Here is a 12966-nt window from a genome sequence, read left to right on the forward strand (position 1 = left end):
TGATTTCTTTGTCCTTTTGTCCTCGTTGCAAGGATTTTCTCAGGTTTAAGGAATGGGCTTTTCCCGTGGTACATCCATCTGCATAGTTCTGTGGTTTTTGTTGTGGACTCCTCAGAGCGTCTGCTTCTGGCCACTGAGTTTTTGGAATGGGCACTGTATTTTTTTGCAGGTTTTCATGTAGAAAAATGAAAGAATATGGCATGTCCCTGCTGCGTGGAGGAGCAGCAGTTCTGCCTGAGGATGGTGCGGAACAAGCTGAGTTTCTTGCCCACAGGGAGGCCGTGGGCGCTTGCTAGAGCATCTGTTGGTCAGCGAAGTAGAGAAATTAAACTGCCACATCCATAAGCTTCAAAGTATTGATTACATCAGGAGGCACCACAGTTTTCTGCGTTAGTCTTCTCATTGCAGGTAACCCCATTTCGAATCAGTCGGTATTCCAAAAGTCTCTTTGTAGATGGACTTTGAAATACAATTTACATCACATCAAATAAGACAGGGAATGACCTTTTTAGTTATGCCTCTGAGGCTGTCACAGACGATGCGGTGTTGGTAGCTGACATCTCCTTTCAAGTCCCTTGCCACTATTGTCACAATCAAAACGTGGTCAAGAGTCGTGTTTGCTAAAGTGCCCGTCTGGAGGAGATGTTCAGAGATGTACCACAAGGGAAGGCAAACGTGCCTCACTCATTTCTGATGAGCAGTGTTTAAGGTGGTGAGCTGAGCCTTGCCTGTGTATATACATTATTTTGCCAGCAGCTGAAAAATATATATATGAATTCCTGTGTGGCAGGACTTAGTATCCTTAACCTATTTGTTGATTGTATAAAGTTTGCTTTGGGGAAAGTTAGACTGTTTAGCCTTTTTCTAGGACAAAAAGGACTGGTAATTATATACAGAGGTTAAAGATATATATGTGCATGCATAGTCGTGTCTTTGGTCCTATTATGGGCTTTGGGGCTTTCATGTATTTGTGAAGCTGAGCAGCAGAGGATGTACCTGGACATGGGGTTGGAGGTGGAAATGCTCATCAGAGCTTGTGTTGCCATAACTCCGACTCCTTTTTAGCAAGTGTTGTCCCTGTAGCTTGGTCCTGGGCCAGTGTGTGCCAGCTGTAAGTCCATGTCTGCATGGAGGTGTGGATTGTCCATCTCTTGTGCGCAGTGTGAGGAGTAAGAGTTGTTTCTCTGGACTGATTGTGCAAACACACTGTGTATCAACAGCGCATCATTAGAGACTGAACTGAGTCTCCTTTTTGGCTATTGAAGGGGTTTGATTATTTTTTATTTTATTGTTTTCAAGCCTTGCAGTGACTGCCGCAAGCAAGTGGACATAGCAGGAGAGGAAGCAGGGTGGTGTGAGTTGGAGACACGCTCCCAGCTGGGTCACAGCTGTCAGTTGGCAGCATGGCTGGCACATGGGAGGATGCTTGAGACACTACAAGATCTGCTGAAAGACAGGGAGATGCAGGGCTGGGTGAGATTCTTTGGCTTTCTCCAGCCTTAGCATGCAGAAAAGCTAGGACTAACATAAAAGCAACCTGCTCAAAGTGTCGAAATCTCTTTTACATCTCTATCGGGGTCTAAACAGGAGGGAGGGCCCAGCTTTTGGGAAGCCACGGCATCTCTTTCTGTGGGGTGTTTTCATGCCGGGAAAAGAAGCATCCTTAAGAGGAGCTTCGAACTTGAAACGAAACCCATGCCTTTGAATGGCACGAGGTAAAGAGGCAATCAAAGGCAGCAGAGGCAGCGGGTGGCTGCCACGGCAGCTCTGCACAGGGGCATGGCGGCTCAGGCAAGAAAGCTTTGGGACAGTCCTGGGAGGTGCTTACCGTTGCTAAACTGGCATATGAATGCTGCACCAATTTACCTGATTAGTATTTCAGTTAAGCAACGCAAATCCATTTTGGGAGCGCAGGGAAGTGAAGGATTAATAGCAGGGAGAGGATGGATAAATGCTGCCATTGCTCTTTGCTCTCAGCTGGCAGCCTGGCAGGGTTGTTCCAGCCCTGTGCTCTCTGTATGGTCTGCGAAAGCACTTCAGGCATGGGCCGCGGCAGTCCTTGCTGTCCTGGGGGCACAGCTTTGCTTTCCTACCTCTGGTCTGCCTTGGGGACCTCTCTGCTATTCGGGCTGGAGACGATGCTTGGCTGTGTCAGGGCACCTGTGCCCTCTGCTCGAGTCTGTCCGGCATCTGCCCTCTCACTCGGTGTTAACACGCTGCCTCTAACCCACCACCTGCTCCAGGACGTGCTTGGAAATATTTTGTTAAAATCAATTTATTTTCATACGGAAATGTCACTTCGACTGCATTGAGCGGTCAGTTCTGATGAAAATTGGTTTCAGAATGCTTCCTTGGCTTTATCTTTACCACCCCTGAAACATACTGCTCTAAATGCATTTTGTTTTACAATGACTTAAACCAGAAATTCATTACATTCTGCCTGTCTGTCTAGCGAGAGAGATTAAAAACCTAAAAGGGTTGAAATTGATATGGAATCCTTCAGGTTTGGAGAGAGAAGCTCATTCATAAGGAATTAAAAGAAAACTCACTGTTGGAATTAAATGAATTTCAAAACTGCAGATTCCCTAGATTTGGAAACATTTTGATTTCTGTCCAGCTTAATTTCCAAGAGCGTAGGAGAGCTGGGATGTACAGCTGACAGCTGTCTTGTCTTCTGTTCGGTTCCTTCCTGCTCTGTGTACCAATCTACTGAATACCTAGAGATGGAGCTGCTCTGAATCCTGGATTTTTCTCCCCAAAAGTGCTCTCTGAGAGCAGACACGTAGTGCTGGGCCAGAAGCTCCCAGTTGTGCAGGGAGGTCCTGGGCCATGGAGAGCCTGTGGACCTCAGTGGGAGTTCATAGGATTGAGCAGGATTAATGGCTAACACAAATAGTTTTACCCTCATGACTCTAACAAGCGATAGTGACAACTTTTGGAGAGGGCTCCATCTGTACCTTCATTCGCAGCCAGACTGGTGAGTCTTTGGCCCAGATCGAGACAGGTACCAAGATCTCAATGTCTTTTTGGATTTGGATCTTGGCTCTCTACCAACATCTAAAAGGCTTGCTGAGAAATCCTCATCTTAGGTAGGGGGATGGCAGGTGATCATAAAAGGCCACATGTCAGGTCCTGTCAGTCTCCAAGTTTCCTTTGGCTTGGATTTCATAAGGGTGCAGGCTTTGTTGGCTGGTTCTTCTTGGCAGTTTCAAAGCCAACATTCTTGTTATTGGAAACTTTGATTAAGTCAGAAAGGCCTTCAGCCTGCACGCTTCATGGCAGAAGCTGAGCAGCCACTGAGGTCAGGCAGAGCGTGTCTGTTTCCGAAAAGATACTGTGCCTTGCCATGACCTCCATGACATGGGTGAGCAAGAGTTATGTCCCCCTCTCAAGTCGAGCAAAGGTGATTGCTGATTTGCTTTCCATTGCACGAGAACTTTACTGTTGCTTCAAGCTTGTATCTGTCAAGAAGCTTCTTTGACATAGGTGTCATGCCTTCCCTTCATATCCTTTGTGACACTAATTTACCAAGGCCATGTGGACTTTGGCGTATTAAACTCACCTGAGATATGTTCAGAGCCTCTGGTCTTACTCCATGTTCTCTTTCATAGGAGCTGCCTCTTTCCAGGAGGTATTTTCTTCTTGCTGCCTCCACTATTTTCCTCATCCCCTATTCCTCACACCAGGTGGAGATTTTACCTTTTATTTTGTATTCAGATGTGAGGCTTGCTGCCTACGTTGCTATTAGAAAGTAGTATTTTGGCTCAACAGTACTTTTTGCCTTTCTGTCACCACACTGTCCTAGGTGGACTGGGCTGTAAACCTCCCTCTAATTTATTACTTCGTGTTCTGTGTTCCTCATCTTTACTGCAAATTGAAAACATGTCTCTGTAGGGTGCTCCAACTGGAAAAAGGGGCCTTGGTGATTGTAATGTTGCAAACAATTCATTTCAAGCACCAACGTGATGATTATAGTTCGTCGTTTCTGGAGAGTAGTTAAACCTCATGTAATGAGGTTGCCAATTATCCCTGGTACTCCCCAATGTTTAGTGACAAATCAAAGCTGCTTGGTGTCCTTAAGTGTGTTTGCTTGTCAAGCCCATGGCCTGTCACCCACAGCTGGCCCCACAGAAGGAGATAGAGAGGATGCTTGGTCCCTTGACATGGGTGTTGCTTGGGGTGTTGAAAGGTGGGAAGTCAAGGGATTGGCAGGGGTGTTGGAGAGCTGTGGGACATCTTCCTGTGTCCCTTCCAACCGATGGATGATTCTATGACCAACGCTGCACATGGATGGTCTGAAGAGTTGGGTTTTAAGTACTTCAAGAGTGAAAAGAGGCTGGGGTTTCTTGTTCTTCTCGGTGTATCTTATCACAATAATGAGAATTGCTTTTCTGCTGTTGTTCCTGTAGCAAATTGGCTGCATTGAGATAAGGATGTTAAATGAGCTGGTCCTTCAGAGCGTGGGAGAGTGAGTCTTTCTGTGCCGTGTCTGATACAGCTTGTGGGTTTTTGAGACTTTTGAATCCAAAAGACCTTTCCCTTTTCCCATTTAGTGAATGGGCTTCAACCTCAGATTTATAGCTCCAAAGTGCTGCTACAAAGTGTTCAGCTAACCTTTGGGCCAACATGGTGCAGGATAACATTTATCATGACTTCTGCTGGGATCGGCTCCAGTGAAGAAGCACCATGCTTAGCTATTGTGTTCCCCAGGGCTTTATTGTCCCCCATCAGGCGTTTTCCATTCCCCGTTCATACCCAGCACCATATGCCAGGCAGCCGAAAGCACATCACTCTAGTCTACTGAGAGATTTTTAAACTTCACTGCTGACTTTTAATCTTGTTCCCAGAGGTATTTCACCCCAAGAACTGAGACGAATAAGGCAGCAGCAGGTGCCAAATGATTCATCTTAACGGGTAGCAGTAGCAAGATGAAAGGATATTCATTTCTATGGGGAGCCTCCTGTCATTTCCCTTCAAAAATGAAAGGGAACGAGCTGGCCCTGACTGAGGAGGTGGTGGAAGCTGCCAGACATTGCCTGCATTGCCTCTGCATTCTTTGCCCTGGGTTTTGTGTTATACCCTCCAGCTGGTACAGAGCCCTGTTGAAGTAGACGGTGGTCAAACATGCAGTGGAAGACAGTATCTTCCACTTCCAGAAAACTCACACCTGGACATGCAGGGGGGAGAAGCAATGATGAAGTGATGGGACTTGTAGCCCAACGCTGCCAGGCAACGTGGTCACGAGGGCCTCCTCTCTTGTGTGAGATAGTGCAATAACTCTGCACAATATTTGCTGTCCATCTCCAAGTACAAAGGATGGATTTTGACCTTGGCAATGCATGATGGTTGGGTACCAGCCTTGCCAACTTCAGAAATAAATGTCCATGATCTTTAACTCCCTCCTGCAAAAGACAGGCTGTCATTGTTATTATTTGGTGGATACATTTAGATGTAGACCTTTATGTCTTTGCATTTGAATTGGCACAAAGCTACATCTCAAGGAATCCATTAATCTTGAACAAACTGAACTCCAGAGACACAACAGGCATTAATACCTTAAGTATGGCTTTTCAAGCTCAGCGCTGCCAAGTCCACCTTTGCATTTTCCCTCCTTTTCCTGGCAAGAAGGGGAAATTCTGTAGGTGGCCACCGAAGAACTGAAGGAGGCAGCAGGTGGCTTCTGAGTTCTATCCACATCTGAATCTCCCTGCCCCCTCCATTCCTCCCACTATTTTTTTTCCCCTCTTCCCCCCCCCCCCCCCCCCCCGCCTCTGTTCTACTAAAACATACTATGCCTCCTGCACCTTCATTATGTTCAGCAAATCCTCAGGAAGTGAGAATTTTATACAGCGTGAAAAACATTTGTGATATAAGGAGATCAGAAACTGTGGAGTGGCCCCTTCCAAAGAGGTTAGATCAAGCCTAATTATAACCCTTTCCGCCCCCGCAGCCCCCCAAAGCAAGAACTAAGGGGACCCAAGCAGAGCCGTGACAAAGAGCTGTGCATTCACTTGCTGAGGCCAGTGCAATTAGATTTTGCACCAAAAAAAGCCCTAAGGGAAAACAGAAGCCAACACCAGAGAAATCTGTCACCTGCCAGACCCTGGTACACCACAGGGGATATGGAGGATGGATTTTCAAAATGCAAATAGGAGTCCATTGAGGCTTCACTACACTTCAGCGAGGTAATTTTCAAACGTAATGATTTTCACATTTAATTCAGGGAGAAATTAGTCATCAGGTACTGAGACAAAGCAAGGCTCTCTTCTGTACTGGGATGCTCTCCTCTTCAAGCTGTGTTATCTCGGCAATAATTAAAATGTTCGCTGAAGTAGAAAATGTGCTATCTGATTCATTAGCCAGATTTCCTTTTGTAAGGTAACTCGTGTTTGCTTATCATCGGAAATAGAGATGGGCTTGGAGAAGAGGACTCTGGATGCTAATGATTTGGGAGGGAGGAGCCAAGGGATCATGAAACTAAAGCAAGTGTGTGTGCATCTTACACAGCGAATAGCTCAGCGTGTGTCCTCTTCCACCCTTGCAGCCACCAAGGTAGGGTCTGCATGGAAGGCTTTGCTTGGCTGGCGAAGCTCTGGGTTATGGGAACACACAGGCTAACATGCCTGTTCCAGGCGTGAGGTCCCTTATGCCCGTGGGTGGCTGTAGCCCCAGGCTAAGCAGGAGAATTTCAGCTTGCACCCAGATGTGCTGCAAGAAGGTGTCCCTCAGCAAGTGAGCCAGTGTTGTGTGGGAATAAGAAAAAGAGGCAAACGTGGATGGCAGAAGAAGGAAAGGCCAAGTGTGAGGTGGGTTAGCTTGCGTCTGACAGCTTTCAGGAATTTGTGCGGTGCTGAGTACGGCACTCATGACACCCAGCGGCTGGCTCAGCGTTGTTCGTAGGGAGCAGGTGGGGAAAGGAAAAGGAGAAAGAGAATACTAGGCTTTGATTGACTTCCCTATAGAGGAAACAAAAGCAATATTGGAAAACCCTCATCCTTCAAAACTTAAAAATCATCAGTAAGATGTAAATGTAATGACAGCTGACTTTTTTTTTTTTTGCACTCTCCTGGTATCTGAATCTTTAGATGACACTGTTCTAGTGTTTCACTTTGTTCTGGTGTTGCCACATTTCAACCAGCTTGTCTGTGCAGAACAGAAAATTATTCCTGATTTGAAGTGAGTTTGTCCTACTGGAGAGCAGCAAGGCACCTCCAGCACCTCAATTAGAGCCTACACAAAAACACCTCTCCCTTTTTCCTCTCTTCTAGTGATCCCCAAAGTAACTAAGCACTTGCTCTCCAATCCCGTCTTCACCTGTATCATCCTGGCGGCCTGCATGGAGATCGCGGTGGTGGCCGGCTTCGCTGCCTTCCTGGGAAAGTACCTGGAGCAGCAGTTCAACCTTACCACCTCATCTGCCAACCAGCTCCTGGGTGAGTAACCACAGGGGCTACCAAATCTCCAGTGTCCAAAGGCATTTAAAAGTGTTCAGCATGGCTGGTAACCGCAACCAGCGTCACTGGGTAGGCTGCCCAAAAAGTGACTTGCCTAATATTTAGAAATGTGTCTGTGAGTGGGAGGTCTGGGCTCCGGCTGTGCCATGGCTGCAGAGCCCAGAGCAGACCTCCAGCATCCTTCCTCCTCGACTGCGTTCTCCACTGCAGCCTGCTGCGATCACTTCTCCTGTAGTTGAACCCATTGTGTGAGAAATGTATGATACAGCCAGGGTATGAAAGTCTGTGATGGCCCTGAAGTACAGCAGAAATCCCAACCAAACTGCACCCATTTGGTTCCCAAGACTGCAGTTGCTCGTCGAGGCTGCCCATTGAACTGCTTGTCTCATGGTTCAGGTATCTCAGAGTTCTCCAGCCCATCTCCATTTGGGTTAGGAAGCCCAGTTTCTCCTGACAGCCCTTCCTTTCCCCTTGGGCTGGAAATGACAGGATTGCAATCAGCAGTTCAAATACCCGAGCTAGTGCAGCTTGGTTGACTTTCAAATGCCCCTTCTCTCTGACCATGCTACACTGCTGCAGTTTCCCATACATATATTTCTCAACGTTATTCATTCCCTGTTAGGACACATGCACAGGCAGGATCTTCATTTATTTTCTCCTGCTGCTCATTCCCAAGCAGGCCCAGCAATTTGTTTATGACAGCCGTTCTCTCAGCAGCACCCAATTAAGATATCTGCAAGTTGATCTTGGATGATCTGCAACCACAGCTCACCAGATGGGCAGCTGGCAGTGATCTGTCAAAAACTGGGACATCGTTAAATGGGTGGATCTTAATATCAAAATAAGGAGCTTGCAAGCTGCTCTGCTGAGAGTTATTTATTTTCCCACTGAAGTCACTGATATCTTCTGGTTTTGGCCTGGTTTTCCAAAAGAAACAATCCCCTGCAGTCAATCTTCCCTCTCCCAGTGACACAGGAACTCACTGGTGGATTTTAATAGGATTTGACAGAAGGGCAGAGGTCTCAAAGATATCAGAATCTTCCATCGTTCCTGAAAATTAAAGGCTTGGCAAAGGAAAGCAACTTCATTGTTGACCCACTGGGAGAAGGAAAACCACTACGCTATTTGGTGGGAGATGTCTGGCCAAGCCAGCAGGTGAGTACAGCTGGATGGTCAGCAAAGAGGGAATCACCTGAGAGCCAGAGCATGTCCTGCTTCTGACCTAGCAGTGGGAAAGGAGACTTGGATACATCCATGATCCTCACACCAACTTGTTTAATTTAAACAAAGTTGCTACCGGATTTCCCACATGGCATTTATGGGAGTCCAGAAATGCCAGGATTTGGATGCACTTCTAAGCTTAGCCCAGGTAGGTAAGGTCTGGAGTATAACTGGCAGCAAAGGGATAAGAGTGAACCCAGACAAGTTTAGTGTGGTAATGCCTTCCTGTGCCTGGAAAGTGAGTCACTTCTGGCAGGGATTTTGCATCTTGCAGTTTAAGAAGATTCTTTAAGGGAGACTTCGTATTTCAAATGCGACCATTGCCTAATCTCAGAAGATCAGACTGCTGTGCAGTATACCAAGCAGGGCTCATCCAAAGCCTCTAGATACCTCAGAAAATTCTTGACTTCAGTCTGCCAACTGTTGCAGGAAGCATTAGAGATGCTGCTGCTAAGGTTACGGTGGGCCAATCTCAGCAATTTTGGCATCTCCCTCCAATGTGGACACGAACTGGAAGAAGATTCCAGTTCCTCTGTGCAAGGCAACATACCTGTTTGCATCCGTTCCTCTCTTTTTGGGCAACCCCAGCTTGGTGCTATTCTAGCAGTTGGTCATTAAAAGGTTTTCCCATGCTAGCGCACAGATCTCTCTGCTGGAAAGTAAAAAGCTGTAATAGTATGGTTCACTGAGCCTCGCTCACACTTCTTGCTAACTGATTTTTCCTCTTGCAGGGATGACAGCAATCCCATGCGCGTGTCTGGGCATATTCCTTGGTGGCCTCTTGGTGAAGAAGCTCAGCCTGTCTGCTCTGGGAGCGATCAGGATGGCCATGCTGGTGAACCTGGTGTCCACAGCTTGCTACGTGTCTTTCCTGTTCCTGGGATGCGACACGGGACCTGTGGCAGGGGTTACTGTTCCCTATGGAAACAAGTGAGTCCTCAGCGTGTTTCAGGGTCTCACGCAGCCTTACCAACATAAATGTCTGGTTATTGTCCTCGACAGGCAGCCTTCAGGCAGTGCTGGCCCTTAGACAACCATATAGAGCAAGCATATAGAAGGCAATGTCATATTGGGCTCTTAATTTGGGATGTTTTTCATGCCACTCATTGCTGTGAGAGTTGAGTACCTGCAGCTGACAACGGAGTTTTACTAAAATCGGTCAAACTGAATCGAAAGGTGCCAGACCTGATTCTGCACCCATGGCCACCTACATAGCATTGGGTCCACCGCACTGTCTGGTTTCTCCTGGCACCGAGGGACATGCATTGCTTTGTACATTTAAGTGCCTGAGGGGAATTTGTAGAACCAGGTTTTAGATGCCTGGAAATTCAGATATGGTGAGGAGAGAGTATGCGTGGCTCCAGGCCCATTTTAATGGGAGAAATGAGGCACACGGTGCCCTGTAGCATTCACAGCACTTGGAGAGAGTTATTCTGTATTTTCTTTTCTGTTGCTCCTCCTCAGTATGTGGTGGCGACTCTTTAGAAAATGACGACTTCAGGCTCTCAGCTCCTCACGGTTACTGTTCTAGAAAAATACAGAGCAATCTCACAGCATCTCTTTGGGTTTCCTTGCGGCTTCTTGTTGGGGTAACAGGGCAGCCGAAGCGTCACATTAGATTCCCTGTTGCAGAGGGATAGTGGACATTGTATTTCTGTCCCCAAGGAGAGGCTGTAGCCTGGATTTATTAAAGCTGGGACCCAGGTAGCCTGCCCACTGCTTATAGTAATTTGTTTACCTTAACAGCACCCCTTCAGAGCCATCTTTGCGTGGCAACGATTGGAAAAGCTGGCTGATATCACCACACTGACCATTAATCTCTCTTTCTGTTTCTCTTACAGCTCAACTCCAACCTCATCTCTGGACCCATATTCCCCCTGCAATAACAACTGTGAATGCCAAACTGATTCCTTCACTCCAGTCTGTGGGGCAGACGGGGTCACATACTTATCTGCCTGCTTTGCTGGCTGCAGCAGCACGGTGAGTGGGCTTTCCTCGGGACCTCTCGCCTGTAGGAACGATTCAGTGGGCACGAATGAGTGAGGTTAGTGCGTAGCTGGTAGAGTAGCTCATTTACAGCTGGCAGTGGTTACACCCCTAAAAGCTAACCTCATACCTCAGGTGGGCCTGAGTCACTGTTGTTTTTCACTCCGTTGCATAAATGTCTGCTGACTCTGGCAGCAGTCTGCCAGGGTCACCCACGGAGCGAGACGGGATTTCCCATCCTTCTCCTCCTCCTCTGGTCTTTCTCCTCAGCACGGAAGCAAGGATCATGAGAGGAGATCTGCATGGTTGTCCACTGGCAGAACCCAGCTCCTCCACGAGAGCTCACTAGCCTGGGCTGTGGGAGCAGCTTCTCTTTTCTCCAGCAGCTCCTCATCTCCATGCTTCTCCACCGGCCTGTGTTTGCCCTGCCCAGTCCTTTTATTCTTTTTTCCTTTTGCTCTTTTCCTGAATCTGGTTCTTAGAGACATATGACCAGATCCTGGTTTTATTCACCCTTGTTTAAGCTTTCCTTCCACTCCTCTTGTTTCTCTCTCTTGTCCTGCTTTGCTCTGAGGCAGCAGCAAGAGCAGTTGTCAAGGGAGCAGAGACTCCATCCAAAGACATTTCTCAGTTCTTCATATCTAAGAGTTTGTTTCCTTTAGAAAACTCTTAAAGACCAAACCATCTCTGTGTAAAGAAGATGTGGGGAATTTTTAACGATATCTTAAAAGCCTGCTTTTCCATTTTTTGCTGCTGGAAATGCTAATGTCTTCTGGGTTATGCTGAAAATGAGTGCCTGCTGCTCCTGCGAGTGGGAACTGGTAGGGTTCCTGCGGTCCTTGCTCCTTGTCTGGGGCCGTACCAGGCTTGGTGACCGCTGGCACACTGCCTGTGTGGAGCCCATGGGAGGTCAGCCAGGTCACAGTGACCGTTCATGGCTGCAGGGACATCAGTACTTACCACATACAATTATCCCTCCACGACTTCATTCTCCCTTTTTGAGGAGCCCTGAAACCTCTCTTCCTGCCCTAAAGAGACAAACCGCCTGCGAGTGCCGCTGAGCGGAGGTGCAAGGTCGCTGCTAGCAAGTGCACCCTCACAGCACAGGTGACTTGGGAGTTCACCCTGCTTAAACCTCTTCTCAGTTCCCACTCCAGCCTTGGAGACATAGGCATCCCTTTGAAATAACACACTTTCAGCAACCTCACAAGAGACTCCACGAGTGTGTGGCACATGCGAAGGTGTTACCTCCTGCCCTCTTCCTCCTCCTCCCAACAAGAGACAAGTCAACATCTAGGGCGGCAACACAATCATTTTGACAAAAAGCCAGCTTGTACACGGCACACAGAATAGTGTCTCGCCAGTTCACCGAGCCCTTAGCAAGAATACGGCCGGTGTGGTCCGTGGCTGGAGTGCGAGAGTGACCTCCTCACTGTGCAGTTCAGGGCAAAGCTCTGGCTCCTCTGGAAGGAGCACAGTAATAAAATTCAGCTCTGCCCCTTCAGTCTGCAGTTGCCTGACCTCATGCTCTGCAAGAGCAAACCTCTGAGCAAAAACCTCGCTCTCCCTCACCCTCTCTCTTACTCATTGTTTCTTATTTTGCCTTTTCGTCATCATCTTGGGGTTCATCGCTTTGTTTTGTGGGGTTTTTTGCAGTAACATTTTGAACACAAATTAGTGAAGCAATAGCATCCTCTGGAAAAGGCATTATCAAGAATTATGGACCAGTTTGGCCATGCAATGGCCTTGAGGCAAAGCCAAATTGCCAAACCAGGTTTTAAACCAGGTTTTAAACCCATAATCCAGGTAATGACCTGTCTAGAGGGTCTTGTGAATGTTATATGCTTGTGATGAGCCAAGGGTTGCTTTTTACTGGGACATAAAATTCTCTGAATGCTTTATTTAACTTTACTGCACTGGATGTTTCTGACTGCCTCTCTCCACTTTTCCTCTGTGAACAATTTCTGAAAGCAATGTGTAGCTTAGGTTTTTTCTTTTTCATTTCTTCTCTCTTACTGAGCTGGCTGCAGAGATGGACCTGTCCAAAAAGCTGTAGGCATATCAGTGCTGATAGGCAGAGCTCTGGCACCCTCAGGAATTTCTCTTTCAAGCCATTCCTGGGAGTGAATCTTGCGTACGAAGCCTTTGACCATGCATCATTTGTTTGATGCCATTGCTTCTCTCGCCCTTTTGGCTGGAGACGCATGAATTCCAGCTTAGCATTACCATGCTGGCATCTCACAGCTTTGCACTGAAGTACCAGCCTGTCTCTTCCCTGTCAGAGCCAGGGTTTAAAAAAAAGAGT

The 12966-nt window shown here is 47.4% G+C and overlaps 1 protein-coding gene across 1 annotated transcript in view; it reads left to right on the forward strand.

Moving 5' to 3' along the window:
• The window catches only part of SLCO3A1 (solute carrier organic anion transporter family member 3A1), a 145145-nt gene that overhangs the window by 113005 nt on the left and 19174 nt on the right, over window positions 1-12966 (forward strand). The window contains exons 5-7 of the mRNA XM_054837246.1: window positions 7269-7433; window positions 9407-9605; window positions 10517-10655. Coding sequence (XP_054693221.1) covers window positions 7269-7433; window positions 9407-9605; window positions 10517-10655 — 503 coding nt within the window. The remainder of the gene's footprint in view (window positions 1-7268; window positions 7434-9406; window positions 9606-10516; window positions 10656-12966) is intronic.

This window comes from Grus americana, chromosome 10 (genome assembly GCF_028858705.1).
Source record: "Grus americana isolate bGruAme1 chromosome 10, bGruAme1.mat, whole genome shotgun sequence".
In the NCBI taxonomy this organism is placed as follows: Eukaryota; Metazoa; Chordata; class Aves; order Gruiformes; family Gruidae; genus Grus; species Grus americana.